At 35.9% G+C, this 22,951-nt stretch overlaps 1 protein-coding gene across 1 annotated transcript in view; it reads right to left on the bottom strand.

Annotated features, from left to right (window-relative positions):
* Positions 1–393: 393 nt before the first annotated feature.
* LOC148946267 (solute carrier family 66 member 3) overlaps positions 394–22,951 on the bottom strand; it is a 125,257-nt gene continuing 102,699 nt past the window's right edge. The window contains exons 3-4 of the mRNA XM_089098342.1: positions 7,669–7,789; positions 394–664 (exon numbers count right to left, since the gene is read on the bottom strand). Coding sequence (XP_088954468.1) covers positions 528–664; positions 7,669–7,789 — 258 coding nt within the window. The 3' untranslated portion in view covers positions 394–527. The remainder of the gene's footprint in view (positions 665–7,668; positions 7,790–22,951) is intronic.

Genomic DNA, 22,951 nt, shown 5'->3' on the forward strand with positions numbered 1-22,951 from the left:
CATGTGAATAACCCTTCATTGGATCTTTATCCGCTTATTACGTTTTACGAGGAATGTTTACTTGGTATGTGGTAAAAATAAACAATGATATTTTACTGACACAAATATTTAGTTAGCACTAATTAGAGCCAATTAGTTTTTATAGAATTTTCTGATTGGCGGTGAAATCTTATGAAAAATTCTGTTTGGCTTGAACTAGCGCTAATTAAATTTTGATGTTAACAAAATATAGTGATTGGCTCTAAAGGTAGACCATCAATGATTAATATAATATTAATATAATTAATATTAATAGTAATTATAATTAATATAATTAATAAAATTCAATATACGCTCATTTATTTAATTTTTTTTGCAAGAAGATTCAAAATAACTTCCATGCAAGTGATATGAGTAACAACGTGAAAAACCATTTCAGTCAAAACAATGTTTATTGTAATAATGCTCAAGCTCACCAAAAAAACTTTTTTTTTAAATTTAATTCTGTTAGCCATGCCTTTGAAAAGCGGGTGAACAAGGAAAATATTTTAATACACTTTATTTTTTTCCTGCCTTTGAAGATAGATGGCAGATATAGTGATGGTAAAATTTAGTAATAAGGCGACAACAAAGTTTGTGATCAGTGGGACGTCTGTAGTTGTAGCCACTGTCGTGACGAGACGACCTAAAATATAAAATGGCTAAATTTAGATAAAAAAAAATAGTATCCAATGAAAAAAACAAGTTGAATGAGGATTAAAGCAGACCAAAAGTCAGATAACGTTAATGTACTGCTACATGCATCTAAGTAAAAAAAGAGATTAAGCGTTTTAAGCAATAAATGTATATTTCAAGTAATAATAAATATTTACATAAAAAAAGATTTTCACAAGAACAGTTTATATCATAGGCAGCGCGCAGTGTTGGCGCAATGTATTATTTATTTGTTTCAGACCATGGCACTTCGTAGAAGAAGATGTCATAGAAACTTCGAAAGGGGATCATTCAATTGAAAATTAAAAGTTATAGTGCCCCTTTTAGAGTAAAAATGATTGGAAGACACCCCCCCCCCCCAAGCCCATCTTTTCCTCAAACAAATCCAATCGAAATTTTGAAAAAAGTCATTTTATCCAACATAGTTGAAAGGCTCAGTAATTCTGTCTTTGGGGTTGACAAACCCCCTTTACGGTCGTCAGGTCAAGGATTGTAAGTTACACTAGTTGCCCATTATTAACATACAGGGTTTTTTATGGAAGAGGCGGGCATATAAATTTCGGAAGGGGCTCATGCGATTGGAAAACAGAAGTCCTAGTGCTCTTTTTAAGAGTCAAACTGGTTGGAGGGTATCTAGACCCCATCAACCCTCCTACTTCCTCTTTTCCCAAATGCATCGAATAGAAATTTGAAGATATGAATTTTATTCAAAATGGTCCAAAGATCATATAACAAGGCATTCGGAGTTGAAACAAACCCCCAAGGCTTGGGTGCAAGGGTTGTAAGTCATACCCCGGGGATGTAAAAGGTTTCGTGTAAGGGGTAGTCGCATAAAATTTAGGGGAGGCTCATTTGATTAAAAATTGAAAATTCTAGTTCCCCTTTAAGAGTCAAAACTGATAGAGGGCAACTATCTCCCCCCCCCCAAAGCCCTCTTTTCCCCATAAGTATCTGATTAAACTTGTCAGATAGCCAAAGAACATATAAAAATACCTCAAGGTTTGCAACCCCTCCCCCCAAAAAAACAGGGGCAAGGGTTGTAAGTTACACCCCGGGGGAAGATAAGGTTCTTATGGGACGTATGGTCGTGTAAACTTTGAATGGGGCTCATTTGATTGGAAAAATCGGATGTAATAATGCCCTTTTTAAGAGTTAAAAGTGATTAGAAGCCAAACAGCCCCCCCCCCACACACTCATCATTTCCCAAAACACACTCATATCAAAATTCTGACAGCTATTTTGTTCAACATTGTTTAAAGGTCCAGTAATTATGCCTTTCGGGATGTCAAATTCCCTACAGCCATCAGGGCAAAGGCTGTAGGTTAGACAAGTGACTCATTGTTTACATATGGTATATGTTATTGAAAGGGGTGGACATTTTTTATCTTTACTGTCCAAAAAGACGAAGGGCATTCAGGTGAGCTTGTCAGAGAATGTTGAGGGGAGTGTTGAACTAAATCTGTAGACGTTATTTGGAAACTCATAACCAAGCCATACTCAAATCAAGCAGAAATTAATATGAGTAGGGCTGACAACCTCCATTCCTTCTAAAGACAAGAATATAATTTGTGCTTTACTGAAATTTTTTTTGAATGTTTTCACTTTTACTACCCCCGCTCTTGTTAATTTCTGCTCATTTTGAGTTTGACTCGGTTATTTATTATAACTAATTTAAAAACTTTTTCCACAAAACAAGTTTTTCAAAGAAAAGTAAAGAACCCCAGTTGCCGAAAATGAGCAGAAATAAATTCAAATAACCTTCCAAGCGTAAAACAAGCACAAAACACCATCAATAAATATACGAAACTCCAAACGAACTGAAATTGCAACAGATAAGCGAGTTGAACTCAAAACGAGCAAAATTTAACATGGTTAGGGGCACAGTTTATAGAATTATCCAGTAAGTTTATCGCAGATCATTTCTGGTCTTCATTCTCGGTGCGAACAAAAAGCTCCTCCCACTTATTTCTGCATTAGCGGGTTAATCTGTTTCCGTCGATCAATGAGAAATGGTTACAAAGTGCATTATTTGTAATAGCCGGATTCCACTCGTTTCACGTCCAAGAGAAATCTGACTTGTCTACCCATGAAAAGATCTAATGTCGCTTATGTTTATATCTGCAAAAACGTTCTCTGGAGCACTCTTACCTTGGTCCGGATTTTTATAATGGGTGAGATAAAGAATGATCATACTGCTAATTCTATAAACTGTGGTTAGGGGTGACAACCCGCATGCCTAATCAAGACAGAATATAATTTGCATAATTACTAGAAAACAGGCCGTTGAATGTCAGTTTAATATACATATACTGAAATTTATTCCTTAAAGTTTGAATAGTTTTTTATTTATTAAAGTAAAAATTGAAAACATTTAGATGTATTTTGTTTTCAGTAAAGGACGAATTCTATCTTTAAACAGAATTGAAAATCTTTTCAATTCAAATCATAAAATTTTCAAACCATAAAATGAAACTCTAATTTTTTTTTTAAACTTTTATTTTGGACAAAGATCTTAAAAACAATTTCTGTTGGTTTTTTATAGGTTCAGGTTCGTTTATTTTCAAATCATATATAGATAACATATAAAATATACCAATATCTGGCAGAGTGACAAGCTCATTTTGCACAGATAAAAATACATAGATTTTTTCATGAAAAAAAATATTTTACATCTTTTCGTTTTTTTTCTATAAGAGTCCATAGTTTGGCTTGCTATTTGTATGTTGAAAATCTTTTTCAACATTTGTAACCCTGACACAAACGTTGTTTAATTTAACTTTATACCTCCTCAAGTTGACCTGAAATATAAAGCGGAATATCATTCACAAAAAATTTCCTCTATGCTCTTTGACAACCTGGATACACTCATACTCCAATGATTCATTTAAATTGTAAGAACTGAAGTAACATTAGTAGTAGCCCCGATATTTTCAAATTAATATCCCCTGTCTTTCTCGATATATTGCTGAGGTTTCTTATTGGTTGTAACCGCCCCCCTCCAGAGTCTGGGGGCGAGGGCTGTAATTTATGCCCCATGGGCATATAAGCTTTTTATGTAAGGGGTGGTTATTGATCTTTAGAGGATTGATTTGATTGGATTTGCTTATTTGATTGGAAATATAAAGTTCTAGATCTCTTTTCAGAGTCAAAAGTGGTGGAGGGCAACTATCCCTCTTCCCTCCCTGACACTTTTTTTTACTCAAACGCATCCGATCAAAACGTTGAGATAGCCATCTTGTTCAAAATAGTCAAAAGAGAATATAACAATGGCTTCAGGGTGGACACAACCCTCCAGAGCCAGGGGAAAGGATTGTAAGCTATGCCCCGGGCATGTAATATTTTTATGGAACGGATGGTCATACAGATTTCAGATCGGATGTGGCTTATGTGATTTGAAGTCGAAAGTTCTAGTGCCATTTTTAAGAGTCGAAAGTGAATGGAGGGCAACCAGGCTCTCCCCCACAAGCCTATTATTCCATAAAGCAAATCCGATCCAAAATCTTAAAATGAGCTATTTTGTTCAGCATTGTTGAAATGTCCAGTAGTTATGTTTTTGGGGAGGTCAACCTCCCCACACTCCTCAGGTCAAGTGCTGTAAATTAGGCAACTCGTTCATTTTGTACATATAGCATATGTTATTGTGAAAGGTATGCATATTTGAACTTTATTTTCGAAAAAGAAGAAGGAAATTCAGGTGAGTCTTTCATGACTGGGTGTATCAATTTGGAACTTTCAAGAAATTTATGCGAGAGATGATCAAAAAGGGAATATTTTCATGCATCCACTATTACAGCAAACTACCACAACAACTACTACTACCACATTACTCCATTTAAAATATTGAGGGAAAATTTGAACTAAATCAAAAGACGCTATGTGCATGCACAATGTCAAAAGAGCGTATCTCAAGATTTTATTTTATTAATAGCTTGGAACTTTCAGAGAATGCTAAAAGGGGAAGATCATCTGACCTAAAGGCAATATGTGCACGCTACTGCTAATACTTATATCACAACTACATTCTCCGCTACTACTAATGCTTCAATTACTACTTCTATTGCAACTACTTGTAAACGAAGTACGTTAATACTACTGCTACTACTAGTACTACCGCTTTTACTATTAGTACTACTACTAGTAATACTTTTACTACTACTATGACTACTATTGAAACTATGCCTAAGGGTATAAGGGTTAAATTTTCAATGACTTTTTTTTGGGGGGGGGGGCGGATGGGGGTGAACTAAATTACAACATGACGTCGGTATACAGGCTGTCAAAAGGGTGAAGGTTGGAAAAGCAATATCTTATGAAAAGTTTGGTGTGTGAAGTTGAAACTAACAGGGCTTGTTGGGGGGGGGATATTGAACAAACCAATAGATAAAAATTAAATTCTATTGCTACTGCGTCTACTCAAACAACTACTACTGATACTATTATTACTACTTCCACTACTATTACCACCACTAAAGACAGGAGCATTGCTCCAGTATTTTAATTCGGGGGAAGGGGAGTATACATCCGGAGAGTAAAGGGACAAGTGCTATATAATAATTTTTTCTCCAAATAACTGAGGGAGCAACTACACCCCTTGCCACCCCCCTAAACGACCCCAATGACTAAAGATAAGGCTACTACTATTATTTTTACTGCTACTATTACTACTGCTGCTACTAAAACCAAGAGTATTATGGCAAACAAATTGGGAAATATTGAAACTGTATAGAACTAAATGGAACCACGCTATGCCCGCACAGGTTGTTAAGAGGACGTATCGGTTGTTTTTCAGCCAAAAGGCAATATATATATATATATAAATATATATATATATATATATATATATATATATATATATATATATATATATATATATATATATATATATATATATATATATATATATATATAAATATATATATATATATATATATATATATATATATATATATATATATATATATATATATATATATATGTGTATATATATATACTATCAATACTACCATTACAGTTAATGTAACTAGATGACGCTAAGGGTATTAACGAGAATTTTTTAGGGAATGTTTAGGGGTAAATAAAACGAAAAAATTATGAGGTCGCAGGTTTTCAAAAGTGCATACAAGCAATATCATAGATAGTGCCGTTCTATAATAGCTAGGAATACCATTTATACTTTTAAAGGAGCTAATTCGATTCATGATTAAAATTTTAAAATTTGAACATTTTAAGTTAAGAAAGTGGTTCAAATAACCACTTTTTATTGTTGCTACTAAGCAGCACGCTAAGGGGACAAGATAATTTTCGTCTCCTAGTGACCGTATACAGAAGAATAGGACTACGAGTCAACATAGAGAAAACGGAATTCATCGTTTTTAGCAGCACTAACTCGACCAATTTTAATCTTGTCCTTGATGGTATCAGAATTCAGCAGTCCCAGTCCCTAAAATACCTTGGTATCACGTACGGTCTGACGCCTAGGTCAACTAGAGGCTTGTTGACCGAATCAGTCTGTAAATCTATCCACTCATGTGGAAAAGCTGTCAAGTGCAAGTGGTTATTTAATCGATTTATTAAGTCAAACTAGTCAACGCCGTCGTCTCTTCAGACATCTGGTACATATCACCCTTGTGGGAAATGTTGTTCCCCACCGAGCGTCAAAAAATAAGAACCACGCACTACAGATTTGCAAAATTTTTCCTGAGACTTCCACTAAGATTTTCTAACACAGAGATCTCATCCATATATGGAATTCTTGATCCATCAACCTAGGCGATTGATCTAGAACGGAGAGCCTCAAGACGATCCCTCAGTAAACTCTACGACTCACCGCTGACTCAACTGCTTCTGTGAATGAAATACCTGCATTTAATTTTTAGTGTCAAATACGTTTTTCTTCTTTCTTTTGTTTCATTTTGTACTCCGCTTTTTTCCATTAATCCATTGTAAGCGGCACATAAGTAAATATATATATATATATATATATATATATATATATATATATATATATATATATATATATATATATATATATATATATATATATATATATATATATATATATATATATATATATATATATATATATATATATATATATATATATATATATATATATATATATAACATAGGGCGTATTAAAGTGTAGATGAACAAAAAAAAAAACTTTCGTGACAACCTCTAATTGCAGAAAACAATTGAGGCTGAATTATGCACTGCTTAAGGCTTCAAGAACTCTGCCACTTGACCAAAAAAAAAAATCTGTTCTTCTCTTCCAGCTAGTGGGGGCGCAAAACTGGAATACTGAGTAATTAGTAATGTTGTATAAACTAAACGGTCTATGTTAAACCTTAATTTTGTCTGGACTCTATTTTTGTCTAGGAACACGATACACCAACCAAATTTAGAATATGACACATACATCTTTTAAGTAGTCCTAAAGTAATGTAATACATCATAATCTTTGTTCTATAGTTTTTAGCCCCTATTCGGACCCAATAATTTGTAAAGCAGCACAAAAATTGCAAATTTTTTTTTATAATGATATTGGTTAACAAATGCAAAAGAAATTCACTATGTAGCCTAAGGTAAATTTGGAAAAGAACTGAAAACATTTTCAAACAAAACTATTTCCTAACTACGAAAATTTCCCCGTTGCCTCATAAGTCGAAAACGAATTTTGGGAGACAAGAGACTGAGATGTATATTCAATTTTGGAACTAAGTGTGGCTTCATCTTAGAAACTTATTGTAAAAAAGGACTGATTAACAAATGTAATTCATAGAAAGAAAAATATTAGCCGATGAATTAGAAAAGTTTGAAAATAAAATACAATCGGATATATTAGGGATTTTTAAAACCAAAAATCTACACATGTTGCTTTACAAAATACAAAATTATTTATGATTACATTTTATACTTACAATAACTATAAAATTATCTAAACTATTTATGGTTAGAAAAGTTATTGATACATACAAACACAGGAATAGGTTGCGATCCCCCAGGTGAGGACACTAACTGACTGTGCTTGACGAGTAGACCACATTGCTCGAAGCTGAGCCCCTTTACTTAACGCTGTCAATGGTGTGCAGCAAGCCTTAGAAACAAATAAAAGTAATATATTAAAAATAAACAAATAAAAGTAACATACTAAGAAAACTGCAAATTCTAACACTGCTACTAACAGCTTATTGCATATTCCTCTCTTCCCTATGTTCAATTTGTTGAGAATTTTACTCTTTCCTGTGCCATGCTGTTTTAAAACATTTCTTATGACCTTTATACACACCACCTAAGAGCTGGCCAGGCCATCTTAACCTTACTTTGATTTTACCTAAAGCCTGAAAAAGAGGTATCAGATCTCAATTTTTTTACAGTTGCTTCTTTCGCACATTAAATTAGGGCATTTTAACATTTAGGGCATTAGGGCATTTACGGCAAATTAGGGCATTAGGAGGTATTTATAGAACTTGGGAGCCTGAAAACTAGATTTAGGTGTATGGAAGCAAAATTTGGAGGGTATTGGATTTAAAGACCTAAATTAATTTACCAATATCTTTTGTACACACAAAAATAAGAAATTATAATCATGCAAATACAAGCTACAAATTAAAAGCCATATAAATAATTACAAATATTTTTTTTAGTTTTCATTGTTGGATGAGATTTATTAAAGTTTTGTTATTATATAATATATACTTCATAATATAGAAAACCTATACCCGTAAAAGTTAATATAATTTTTTTTGAATTTAATTGGGAGACATTTTACACTACGTGCGTGAACTACTTTACGCACGTAAACTACTATGCTGCTATATCTTATTTAAATATTTAGCATATAGAGAGGGCCTGCAAAAAAAATCTAATCGGGCCACGCACCTATTTAATCCGGGCCTAGCAAAGCATATATTAAATACCAAACCTAAACAAACCTATTCTAACGTATGATCTGTTCTTGCAATTAGAATAGAGATTGTGTATGTTCGTAAATGCGTATCTGCCAACAAATTACGGTAATGACCAATACCATCAATTATTTATATTGTCTTGTCAAAAGCTTGGTTTTTGTTGTTTGGTTAGGGTTACCCTGCCTAATTGCTGGTGATATTAACTACGACCTCTCGGAAATTGCGAATCATCAAATAGCTTGTGAATCAATGATAGAATCTGTTTGGTAATTAGGCTTTTTTTTTTTGGCGAAAGATTCTGATTTGATATATGTATGCAATTCTAGTCAAATTTCTAAATTAAGTCATGCCACTATGTCCCACAATCTCTCTGCTGAACAAGTGAAAGTCAATTACGACTTCCAACCATCTGACCATACCTTTATCACATCCTATCTCAAAATACATAATTTTAAAAATCAGAATAATCTTACGATTTCCGTCCATGATTGACCACTAATTAATTTAGATCTGCTTGCTCTTTAAAAGATTTCATTATAAATAAGGTTTGGGTTTCTTTCCACTTTTTGCAGATATGAACCAAATTGTCAAAATTGACACAGGACTTTTTCAAAATGTTTATGTAGCCAAAATCAGTCAGGCTCTTTGTTTTTCCAAAAATCAGGCTATCCCACTTCAGAAAACCCGTAACGAAAACATTCCAGGCTGCTCTTTGAACCCTGATCTCGTTGCTTTTTGCCTCCAAACAAAATATTGATTCAGTCTTCAGATGGAATCTGACCTTCGACTGGTGTTGTGAACCAAATTCGTCTTCATTCAAAGAGAGTTTTTTTAAGGCTCTCACTCTTCGAAGCAGTAACCTATTAATCGCCAATTTGACAAGTGCTAAAATGACAAACATGGTTCTGTTGATAATTATCTTTCACGAAGATATTTCTTCATCGTCCTTCTCTACAGCTGATATTCCTGATCAAGAATAGTATACCTACTATGAATCTAAATTTGCTGCTCATGATCAGTACATTTAACCCTTTTATGAAATTGAGTTAGATGTCTAAATTCCATTCTAAAACATGGGACGTAAAGGCAAATCGTATTTTGCCCCATTTTGAATAATATATACACCATAAAAATATTGTTCTGTGAATACTGTTGTTATTAAACATGTCTCAAGCTGGGAGCATGGGCCTCCCCCAGCTTATAAGCCTATCCTGAACCATTTACCGAATCAAATGTTCAAGTTTTATATCTAGTATCAGTGTACGTTTGTAGATAAAAGCTAAAATTACTATTTTTTTTTTTTTAACTCAGAAAACAGCTCCCTGTCTTGATGTGCACTTTTAATTTTTTTGAATAATCATGCACAAAATGCCAACAAATCTGCCAGGCTAAAAAAAAGAACTCATACCAAGTCTAAGCCTTATTGCTTGCAACCAATCCCGATAGACCATCCATTTTAGGCCCATTACTGGTCAAAGGTATTATCAGACATTTAAAACCTAAATCACTTAGTAGTTTTGACCAAATAAGTGCTTTACAGTTGAAATCTAGCGGATTGGCATTAATTTAATGCTTAGGACTTTAAATATGGATGACTTCACACAGGGGCGTCATTCGGGAGGTGCTGGCTGGGGCTATAGCCCCCCTCTGATTTTAGGGGGGGTCCAAATCAGTAGTCATAATTATATTGATTTGATCGTAAGCATGAAAAAATTGTGTTTTCAATTAAAACAAACCCATTTCCAATAGAGCTGTACTTCCCAACAATCTATTGTGAGTCCCATTCCCAAACATATTTATTTGGTAATCCTATTTCATATTTCAGGACACATTTTTATTGTTTTGTTGTAAAAGACACGAGTGCCCGACTTTCATTGCAATAAAAGAGGGCGACCCCGGATCTGTAACAAAATTATACATGTCGGTTACGCGATTCCGGGGCAACGATCCCCTCAATAAATACGTATTATGTACTCTTTATTTCTTTGAGTGTGGTCTTGAATCTGTTCTGGATTGTACTGAATTGTCTTGAAATTTAGCTTTTTGAATTTTGAAACAATCAAAGTGAGAATTTCAGACGAGTTATTTTGTTATGATTTCGGGAAAGATATTAAAAAATATATTGTATAAAAGGAAAATTCAAAGAATCGATAAGAATCTTGAAGGACAGTACCTAATCTTACATATCCAAGACATCTATACCCAAGATTAATAACAAAATGAAAATATGGGAAAAGCACAAGATTTGTTATTAGGACGTTAAAAAGAAATTGTACCAACAATCAAATACCAATATTTCTACTTCACAATTGAAAGGCCTTATCAATGGGGGGGGGGGACTTGGCTTGAACCATCTTATAATAAAGGCAAGAAAACATGAAAAAAAGAGACCTACCAATTGGTGTCAATTCAAGAAAATTTTGGATGGAGGGGGGGGGTGAATTTACTGTTTGACATCCAGGAAGGGGGGCAAATTTGGTTGTTTTTTCTATTTGTCTTTGAAAATATCAAGCCAGTATCATGAGCAGCCACATTCAGGTATGCAACTTGGTATTAAAGCAGTTGCACCGCATGCAATTTACATTCACCGACGTGCTCATAAATTCAACCTTGTGTCGGGTGCTTCTATTTAGATCTTAAGATGAATGGCATCTTCCTCCTCCATTCTTCAAGAGCTGTATTGTTTTATCGCGAATAGCAATATACACTACCAATGTTTGTTAAAGCTCAGAAAGCCGCTGGCATAACTGTTCCTCAGTTGGAGAAATCATCTACTACTAAGATTGGTATACTGGTATATATATATATCGGGGAACAGAGTTCTGAGTACATTCTACTGTATCTTGTCTGTTTCGGCAACTACCAAAACATTCTTCCGACGCGAGCTCGGTGCCACGAACTCGCAACCAGTCCTCAGAAATTGGAATTTATATTTTCACCCAAACTAGCGGAATTTTTCTTTTTTTGCCAAAATGTCTCTGTTTGAGCAGCTGCATGTGGTAGGCCTACTTTCCGTTAGAGCTACTGGTCTTACTGCAGCTACGTGAGGTAAAATTATTGGCATGCAAGCTGAAAAAGCGTTTGATGTAATATTTCATAAAGCAAAAGAATTTTCTCGTGAGTGTGGCCTCACTGAAGACCTTTTGAAAAATTTTCAGAATTCTGGTTCCTCATAAAAAAGACCAAAGCGTGCACAGTAAGTAGCTCCCTGCATACCTAATTTTATAGCTGTAACGACTTTGGGAAAAAGTGACCATGCTGAAGTGAAAGAATCAACTAAAGATGTTTTCAGAAGGGATTATTTTCTTGTGATAGACGGATTGTGCTGTGAGTTTGAAAGCTGCTTCACGAATACTCTTTCACTGTTAGAGTCAATCTCTGCATTAGATCTTGATGCACCGCACTTTCTCAATACGAGCTGACTAGCTAGTGTGGCAGCACATTACAAAGAAGTTTGCTTTGACACAACCCTCTTTGCCCCGCAAATAGATCTTGTGAGAAGATATATCGACTCTTTAGGCAATAGGGCAGAAGATCTCTTAGAACTTTACAATTTTGTGAAGGCAATGTTGATAGCATATTCTGAAGTTTTGAAAATTATACAAATATTCATTACAGTGCCTATCACAACGGCTTGTAATAAGATTCTTTTCTAAATTAAGCCTGATTTAAACCTATTTAAGATCAACAATGGGTGACGAAAAACTCAGTGATCTGATGTTGATGTTTAGTGAAAAAAAATTGTGTGAAATCATTGGATTTCGAGGCTATGGTTAGTATTTTTGGGAAAATGAGACCTTGTTGGTTCCCAGTTTTGCAATAAACTGTGAAGTACTTTCCAACTTAAGTTCTCTGTATTTATTAAAAACTTTCAAATTACATCTTAATATTATTAGTTGATTTTGGGAGAGGCCTGTGCTAACCACTGTGAAGGAACGTCACTCTTAAACAACTGTAAGTGGGCCACTTTGGGGGGCCCACAGAAGTTTCTTAGCCCCCCCTTAGTTCAGAATGAGTTGACGCCGCTAACTTCACACAGTATATTGTACCCTCTTCTTTTTGGATTGGAGACCTAGTCCGATTCGCCAAAAAGTAAAAGGAAACCCTGAATGTTCATCATTTTGATATGTTGTATTATGGCCTTGACTCTCCTTTGCAAAGTATTGGAGCTCCTGAATGTAAAAATAGAATTTCATTCATATACTGGTCAAAATTTGTGGGTTCTGTACCTAAAGAAAAAAAAAGCTACATAAGCTGCTGAAACAATTTACAAGTTTCAACTCAATAAGTACCCCTTGTCCCTACGATATCGCAGTTCTGTTATTTTGATAACATGGATCAATGGTTTCTTTGATTCACCCTTTTTTCTGCCTCTAAGTCAAAATTCCCTAAGCTAAAATTGAAAACTATGTGTCTTGAACTGTCCTTGAAAAGAACAAATAAAGTTAAACTATATACTATATATATATATACATATATATATATATATATATATATATATATATATATATATATATATATATATATATATATATATATATATATATATATATATATATATATATATATAGTAGTATGTTACCTTATACTTTGGGTAGATTATGTTCCATCCTGTGTTATTTGTCCCACTTTACGTTCCATGGCACCTTTCCATGGCAGATTACTAGATAGATTATTGCTATTGTTGTCAATTGAATATGGAATTATACAAAACCTGTTGTTAAAAATTTTAAGCGCAGTTGTTAAAAGCGCTTTAAATTTTTAAAGCGCAGTTGTTGATTTTAAGGTATAATAAACTTTCACGGTAAAAAAGCAAAACACAGCTGTTAGCTTATTCTATTAGCTGTTACGGCTGCTAGCTGTATTCTTTTTGTAAATTTTTCAAGCCAAAAACTATTAGGTTCGAAAATTTGGTTTAACTCCTTAAATGACAGCTTTATTCATGGTTTTAATGCTTAAAACACTGCAAAATGTAGGCCCACTATGTATATGCCATTATGTATTTTCAAAAGGTTATATCTAGCTGTTCTTACTTTTAGGGCTTCAAGAATGTGACAATAGACCCAAAATTAGATCCAAAAAAATATTATGCAATAACATTGTATTTATCAATTAAAAAATAAGTAATTACCTTCTAAAGGATTTAAAATTCAAATTTAAAATGAAACCCTTGCAGTTTAAGAAACATTTCCAGAAAAATGAGTCTTTAGTCTTTTAAGGTCCACTAAAACGTAGCAATATTTGTCTTACATTATTCTGAAAAATCAATCAATTGTTAAGGTTAACTTAGGAGGACAATTAGGTTAACTAAGGTTAAACTGATGGGAACCACTTATGACAAGATTTAAATTTGCCTTCAATTACTTTTTTATCCAAACATTGTTTCAGCATCAATGCCAATGTTATTACCAAATCAATTTCACCCTTTTGTTAAAACTCTTTAATTATGCTTGAAGACGACATACTAATGTGAAAAACAACAAACAATATCCCTATTCAATAGATTCTCTATATACTATGGTTTCAGTGACAGCTGTAACCTAAGACAGAGTATACAGATATTGAAATAGCCTGAAACACTTTAAAATGGGGTCGATTTGAAACAAAAATCAACCAGAAGTTGTTAAACCTTTTCTAATGGTTCCTCTCTAATCTTTTTTAGCAACCTACTAAAGATAAACCAAACCCCATTGTTGCCAAATGTTTAAAAATACGTTTTGAAAAACAATTAATGTCTTTCAGTGCACTAAAATTTTTAGGAGAATTTTCTGATATTGTAGACAATATATTCAACAAAACCATATATTTTATATATAGCCTTACCATGTAAGAATTAAGATAAGAGACTGAAACCCAACATTCTGCCAAGGCAAAGCTGCTATGAAAATAATTGATTTCGGAAAGGTAAATTACAGAATATTATATATTAATTTATAAATTAGATAAACTACAGATCTTCAATTCTTTTAATGTGCTTCCATATTCTAAAATCTGTATATTCTGTTAAAATATGTTTCTAAATTCGAAAATTGATACCATATATATTTACATGGTCCAATCTTCTTAATGTTACCCCTCTAAGCCTTTTTAGCAACCTACTAAAGATAAACCACAGCCCGTTGCAACCAAAAAGTTTAAAAACACACTTTGAAAAAAAAGTTGTCACTCGTTTTTTTTTCTAAGGTTTTTTAAAAAAACATGTCAGTTCGGAAAATTATTGGCGCTTTGGTTCATTGTCGCAGGGTATTTATATTTAAATAAATATTAATACCCCACTTTAATTCATTTTTCCTTAAACATGCGTGCATTTGTATTTTTATTTTAAGGATATGCAATTTCAGACACTAATGAACTTCAACTATTTATTTAAAAAATAAGAAAATAGTGGATAAAAAGCAAGCAAAATCAAAATCAGAAAAGCAAGATATCTGGAAGCTGATATCTTAAATTGAGTTTTCATTGTTCATTTCTAAGAATCAGGAAAAGAAATCTATTCCAACCATGGTCATGCTTATTTTCAACCAAAAGTTTCATGCTTTGGAAAAAATAATCTCTGGTTGGATTTTTGAAAACTATATGCCCAAATTAAGGAGCACATTTGTAGAAAATCAAGAATATCAAGAAATATAAAGATGTTTTAGTTTCAAACAAATTTTCGGTCTCCCTAGGGTGTGTTAAAAATGGTCCAGGATTCTTACTGATTTATTTTGAACAATTTGGAGACCTCGTAAATGTGAAAGGAAAGTGAACATCCAAACTACTACTACTAACAACTCACCGGAGCACCATCCTGCCTGAGGCCAACACAGCTACACACGCTTCTCCATCCCAATCTAATCAAAGCCTCCCACTTTAAACCCTCCCAGAAAGTTCCCATTACCTTTAAATCTTTCTTTATGACATCGTTTTTCTGCCTACTGTTTGAAATACGGTCAGTCAGCCGGGTACCCAGAACAATCCATAGGTAATTTCTCTGGAAAATATCTAGCAAATCTTCATCCACTTTTTTGAGCGCCCATGTTTCAGAGCTATATTTGACCACTGTCATCACTGCAGCTTCCAATATTCTAATCTTCGTGTACAGCCTTTTCTTCCAAAATTTTTTTAACTGTGAAAAAACACCCTGAGCCCTGGCTATTCTCCTTTTCATATCTTCACTGCTCCTATCGTATTTACTAATAATTAATTTAAGAAACTTTTTCCACAAAAAAAGTTTTTCAAAGAAAAGTAAAGAACTCCATTAAAAAAAAATGAGCAAAAATAAAATCAAATAATCTACCAAGTTCGAAACTACCACAAATCAGCATTAATAAATGAAACCCAAAACGAACAGAAATTAAAATAAATAACGGAGTCCAACTCAAAACGAGCAGAAATTAGCATAAGTTGGTTGCAAAACCAGTATGCCTTCCCAAGGCCAGAACAAAATTTGCACTTTAATGAAAAAATACAAATGAATGTGCATTGTCAGTTTAATATACATACACGGATATTTAGTAATCAAAATGTTAAAATTATTTGATTTATTAAAGTTATAAAAGTAAAAACATTTATATTTTTTCAGTAAAGTGCAAGTTTTGTTCTGGCCTTGGGAAGGCATAGGGGTTTTGCGCCCAACTTATTTTAATTTCTGTTCGTTTTGGGTTTCATTTATTTATTGATGCTGATTTGTGGTAGTTTCAAGCTTGGTAGATTATTGAATTTCCAATCGAATGAGCTGTTTTTGAAGTTTCTACAACAACACCTTCTATAAAAACATTATATGCCCCCTGGGCATAACTTAAAACCCTTGCCCTGAGGGTTGTGGGAGAGTAACCTCCTCAAAAACGTATTTTCTATGTGGAAATCGACCAAGCTGAACAAAATGGCTATCTCAAAATTTTGATGGGATGTGTTTGGGTGAATGATGGACGTGGGGGGGGGGGCTAGTTGCCCTCCAATCACTTTCGACTATTAAAAAGGGCACTAGCCCTTTGAATTTCCAATAAATGAGCCCCTTTTAAAGTTTCTATGACAACGCCTTCTATAAAACCTTATATACCCCAGGATATAACTTCAAATCCTTGCCTTGATGGTTGTTGGGGATTTTCCTCCTCAAAAACGTATTTTCTATCCAGAAATCAACTACGCTGAACAAAATGGCAATCTCAAAATTTTAATTGGATGTGTTTGGAAGAATAATAGGCGTGGAGCAAGGGCCAATTCCCCTCCAATCACTTTCGACTATTAAGAATGGAACTAGCCCTTTGAATTTCCAATCAAATGAGCCCCTTTTGAAGGTTCTATGACAATGCCTTATATAATAATCTTATATACCCCAGGATATAACTTAAAACCCTTGCTCTGAGGGTTGTTGGAGAGTTTCCTCCTCAAAAATGTATTTTATATCTGGAAATCAACTAGGCTGAACAAAATTGCTATCTCAAAATTTTAATTGGATGTGTTTCGGGGAATGATGGGCGTGTGGGGGGGGCTAGGTGCCCTACAGTCGCTTTTGACTATTAAAAAGGGCACTAGCCCTTTGAACTTCCAATTGAATGAGCCTGTTTTGAAGTTTCTACGACAACTCCTTCTATAAAACCTTATATTCCCCCAGAGGATAACTTAAAACTCTTGTCCTGAGGGTTGTGGGGGAGTGTCATCCTCAAAACTATATTTTCTCTCCGGAAAACAACTACGCTGAACAAACTTGCTATCTAAAAATTTTGATTGGATGTGTTTGGGGGAATGATGGGCGTGGGGGGGGGCTAGTTGCCTTCCGGGCACTTTGGACTATTAAAAAGGGTACTAGCCCTTCGAATTTCCAATCGAATGAGCCTGTTTTGAAGTTTCTACGACAACTCCTTCTATAAAACCTTATATTCCCCCAGAGGATAACTTAAAACTCTTGTCCTGAGGGTTGTTGGGGAGTGTCCTCCTCAAAAATATATTTTCTATCAGGAAATCAAGTACGCTGAACAAAATTGCTATCTCAAACTTTGGATTGGCTGTGTTGGGGGGACTGAGGGGTGTGGGGGGGGACTAGTTGCCCTTCAATCACTTTCGACTATTAAATAGGGCACTAGTCATTCCAATTTCCAATCGAATGAGCCCTTTTCGAAATTTCTACGACGACTCCTTCGATACGAAGTGCCCGGGTATGGAGAAAAAAAGACTAAAAACAACACATTGTACCCACATCGTTCTATACTTAGGCAGCGCTAGCAGGCTGCCTATGAAAAGGTGGGCGTGAGGGTTTAGCTACAATCCAATCACTGTCAACTATTAAAAAGGGCACTAGCCCTTTGAATTTCTAATCAAATGAGCCCTTTTTGAAGTTTCTATGACAACGCCTTCTATAAAAACCTTATATGCCCCCAGGGCATATCTTAATACCCGTGCCCCAACGGTTGTGGGGGAGTGTCGTCCTCAAAAAAATATTTTCTATCTGGAAAAAAATACGCTGATCAAAATGGCTATCTCAAAATTTTGTTTGGATGTGTTTGGGGGAATGATGGGCGTCGGGGGCTAGTTTCCCTCCAATCACTTTCGACTATTAAAAAGGGCACTAGCCCTTTGAATTTCCAATCGAATGAGCCTTTTTTGAAGTTTCTACGACGACGCCTTCTATAAAAACCTTATATACCCCCAGGGCATAACTTAAAACCCTTTCCCCGAGGGTTGTAGAGGAGTGTCCTCCTCAAAAATATATTTTCTTTCGAGAAATCAATTACGCTGAACAAAATGGCTATCTCAAAATTTTGATTGGATGTGTTTGGGGGAATTATGGGCGCGGTGGGGGGGGGGGGAGCTAGTTGCCCTCCAATCACTTTCGACTATTAAAACGGGCACTAGCCGTTTGAATTTCCAATCGAAGGAGCCTTTTTTGAAGTTTCTACGACAACGCCTTCTATAAAAACCTTATATGCCCCCAGGGCATAACATAAAACCCTTGCCCCGAGAGCTGTGGGGGATTGTCCTCCTCAAAAAACATATTTTCCATCTGGAAATCAACTACGCTGAACAAAATGGCTATCTCAAAATTTTAATTGGATGTGTTTGGGGAATGATTGACGTGGGGGGGGGGGGGCTAGTTGCATTTCAACCACTTTTGACCATTAAAAAGGGCACTAGCCCTTTGAATGTCCAGACTAATGAGCCTTTTCTGAAGTTTCTATGACAACGCCTTCTATAAAAACCTTATATGCCCCCAGGGCATAACTTAAAACCCTTGCCCCCAGGGTTGTGGGGGAGTGTCCTCCTCAAAAAAGTATTTTCTATCTGGGAATCAACTACGCTGAAAAAAAAGGCTATCTCAAAATTTTGATTGGATGTGTTTGGGAGAATGATGGACGGGGAGGGGGGTAGTTGCCCTCCAATAACTTTCGACAATTAAAAAGGGCACTAGCCACTCCAATTTGTTATCGAATGAGCCCTTTTCGAACTTTCTACGACAACTCCTTCTATACGAAGTGCCCGGGTGTGGAGAAAAAAAAAAACAACACATTGTGCCCACATCGTTCTTTACTTAGGCAGCGCTAGTGCGCTGCCTATGATACTACCAAAGTAAGTGAAGCTGCCAACATGATCAATCTTTTCGTTACCCATCGTCACCTTTTAATCTTCACTTGTTCCTAGCCTTAGTGACTTAGTGTTCTTAACATTAATTTTCAAACCTATTCTAGCACCTTGAGCTTGCAAAACCTCTATAAGGTCATTCACTTTGCTCACATTTTCATCTAGGATGCTTAAATCATCGTAGAAACTTCGAAAAGGGTTCATTCAATTGGAAATTGGAGTGGATTGTGCCCTTTTTAATAGTCAAAAGTGATTGTAAGGCAACTAACACCCCTTCCACGCCCACCATTTTCCGAAACATATCCAATCAAAATTTTTAGATAGCCATTTTGTTCAGCGTAGTTGATTTCCACATACAAATTATGTTTTTGAGGAGGACACTCCTCCACAGCCTTCAGGCCAAGGGTTGTAAGTTATGCCCTGGGGGCATAGAAGGCGTTGTCGTAAAAATTTCAAAAAAGGCTCATTCGATTGGAAATACAAAGGGCTAATGCCGTTTTTAATATTCGAAAATGATTGGAGGGTAACTCGCCCCCCCCCACGTCTATAATTCCCCCAAACACATCCAACCAAAATTTTGAGATAGCCATTTTGACCAGCGTAGTTGATTTCCAGATAGAAAATGTGTTTTTGAGGAGGACACTCCCCCAAAACCCTCGGGGAAATGGTTTTAAGTTATGCCCTGAGGGCATATAAGAACGATGTAGGCACAATGTATAATTTATTATTTTTTTTTCCTTTAGAGCAGGGCACTCCGTATCGAAGAAGTTGTCATAGAAACTTCGAAAAGGGCTCATTCAATTGGAAATTGGAGTGGCTTGTGCCCTTTTTAATAGTCGAAAGTGATTGTAAGGCAACTAACACCCCTTCCACGCCCACCATTTTCCGAAACATATCCAATCAAAATTTAAGATAGCCATTTTGTTCAGCGTAGTTGATTTCCAGATAGTAATTATGTTTTTGAGCAGGACACATCCCCCAGCCTTCAGGACAAGGGTTGTAATTTATGCCCTGGGGGCATATAAGGTTTTTATAGATGGCGTTGTCGTTGAAACTTCAAAAAGGGCTCATTCCATTGGGAATTCCAAGGAATAGTGCCCTTTTTAATAGTCGAAAGTGGTTGGTGGGCCACTAGCCCCCCCCCCCCCACATGCCCATCATTCCCCCAAACACATCCAATCATAATTTTGAGATAGCCATTTTGTTCAGCGTAGTTGATTTCCAGATAGAAAATATGTTCTTTAGGAGGACACTCCCCCACAACCCTCGGAGCAAGGGTTTTAAGTTATGCCCTGAGGGCATATAAGAACGATGTTAGCAGAATGTATCATTTATTATTTTTTTCCTTTAGAGCAGGGCACTTCGTATCGAAGAAGTTGTCGTAGAAACTTCGAAAAGGGCTCATTCAAATGGAAATTGGAGTGGCTTGTGCCCTTTTTAATGGTTGAAAGTGATTGTACGGCAACTCACACCCCTTCCATGCCCACCATTTCCCGAAACACATCCAATCAAAATTTTGAGATAGCCATTTTGTTCAGCATAGTTGATTTCCTGATAGAAATTGTTTTTGAGGAGGAAAATCCCTAAAGCTTTCAGGGCAAGGGTTGTAAGTTATGCCCTGGGGGAATATAAAATTTTTATAAAGGGCGTTGTCGCAGAAACTTCAAAAAAGGCTCATTCGATTGGAAATTCAAAGGGCTAGTGCCCTTTTTAATATTCAAAAGTGAATGGAGGGCAAAGAGCCCCCTCCCCCCCTCCCACGCCCATCATTCTCCCAAACACATCCAATCAAAATTTTGAGATAGCCATTTTGTTCAGCGTAATTGATTTCCAGATAGAAAATATATTTTTGAGGAGGACACTCTCCACAACCCACGGGGCAAGGGTTGTGGCATATGAGGGCATATAAGAACAATGTTGGCACAACATATTATTTATTATTTTTTTCTTTAGAAGAGGGCGCTTCGTATCGAAGAAGTTGTCGTAGAAACTTCGAAAAGGGCTATTTCAATTGGAAATTGGAGTGGCTTTTGCCCTTTTTAATAGTCGAAAGTGACTGGAAGGCAACCAACACCCCTTCCACGCCCACCATTTCCTGAAATACATCCAATCAAAATATTTGAGATAGCCATTTTGTTAAGCGTAGTTGATTTCCAGATAGAAATTATGTTATTGAGGAGGACACTCGCCCACAGCCTTCAGAGCAAGGGTTATGCCCTGGGGGCATATAAGGTTTTTATAGAAGGCATTGTCATAGAAACTTCAAAAAAGGCTCATTCGATAGGAAATTCAAAGGGCTACTGCCCTTTTCAAAAGTCGAAAGTGATTGGAGGGCAACTAACCCCCCTCTCAGGCCCACCTTTTCCTCAAACACATCCAATCAAAATTTTGAGATAGCCATTTTATTCAACATAGTTTTAAGTTCTGTAAATTACGTTTTTGAGCATGACGACCCCCTCACAGTCCTCAGGGCAAGGGTAGTAAGTTTTGCCCTGGGGGCTTATAAGGTTTTTTATAGAACGCGTTGTCGTAGAAACTTAAAAAAGGGCTCATTCGATTAGAAATAGAAATGGCTAGTGCCCTTTTTAATAGTCGAAAGTAATTGGAAGGCAACTAACACCCCTTCCCCGCCAACCATTTCTCCAAACACATCAGATCAAAATTTTGAGATAGCCATTTTGTTCCACGCAGTTTAAAGTTCAGGAAATTATACCTTTGAGCAGGATACTCCCCCACAGTCTTCAGGGCACGGGTTATAAGTTATGCTCTGGGGTCCTATAAGTTTTTATTGAAATCTTTGTCGTGAAAACTTGAAAAAGGCTCATTCGATTGGAAGTTCGAAGGTCTAGTGTCCTATTTAATATTCGAAAGTGATCTGAGGGCAACTACCCCCCCCCCCCACGCCCATTCTTCCCCCAAACACATCCAATCAAAATTTTGAGATAGCCATTTTGTTCAGCGTAGTTGATTTCCAGAAAGATATTATGCTTCTGGGGAGGACACTCCCCCACAGCATTCAGAGCACGGGTTGTAAGTTATGCCCTGGCGGCATTTAAGGTTTTTATAGAAGGAATTGTCATAGAAACTTCGAAAAAGGCTCTTTCGATAGGAAATTCAAAGGGCTAGTGCCCTTTTCAATAGCCGAAAGTGATTGGAGGGCAACTAGTCCCCCCTCCCATCATTCCCCCAAACACATCCAATTTAAATTTTGAGAGAGCCAGTTTGTTCAGCGTAGTTGAGTTCCAGATAGAAAATATGTTTTTGAGGAGGACACTCCCCCACAAACCTCGGGGAAAGGGTTTAAATTTATGCCCTGAGGGCAAATAAAAACGATGTTGGCAAAATGTATTATTTTTCTCCTTTAGAGCAGGCCACTTGGTATCCAAGAAGTTGTAGAAACTTCAAAAGGGCTCATTCAATTGAAAATTGGAGTGGCTTGTGCTCTTTTTAATAGTCGAAAGTGATTGAAAGGCAATTAACACCCCTTCCACACCCACCATTTCCCGAAACACATCCAATCAAAATTTTGATGTAGCCATTTTGTTCAGCGTAGTTGATTTTCAAATAAAAATTATGTTTTTGAGGAGGACACTCCCCCCAGCCATCAGGGCAAGGGTTGTAAGTTATGCCCTGGGGGCATATAAGGTTTTTTTTATAGAAGGAGTTGTCGTAGAAACTTCAAAAAGGCTCATTCGGTTGAAAATTCAAAGGGCTTGTGCCCTTTTTAATAGTCGAAAGTGATTGGAGGGCAACAATCCCCCCTCTCACGCCCACCTTTTCCTCAAACACAT

This window comes from Artemia sp. Qi Xiang Cuo, chromosome 12 (assembly GCF_049724085.1).
Source record: "Artemia sp. Qi Xiang Cuo chromosome 12, ASM4972408v1, whole genome shotgun sequence".
NCBI lineage: Eukaryota > Metazoa > Arthropoda > Branchiopoda > Anostraca > Artemiidae > Artemia > Artemia sp. Qi Xiang Cuo.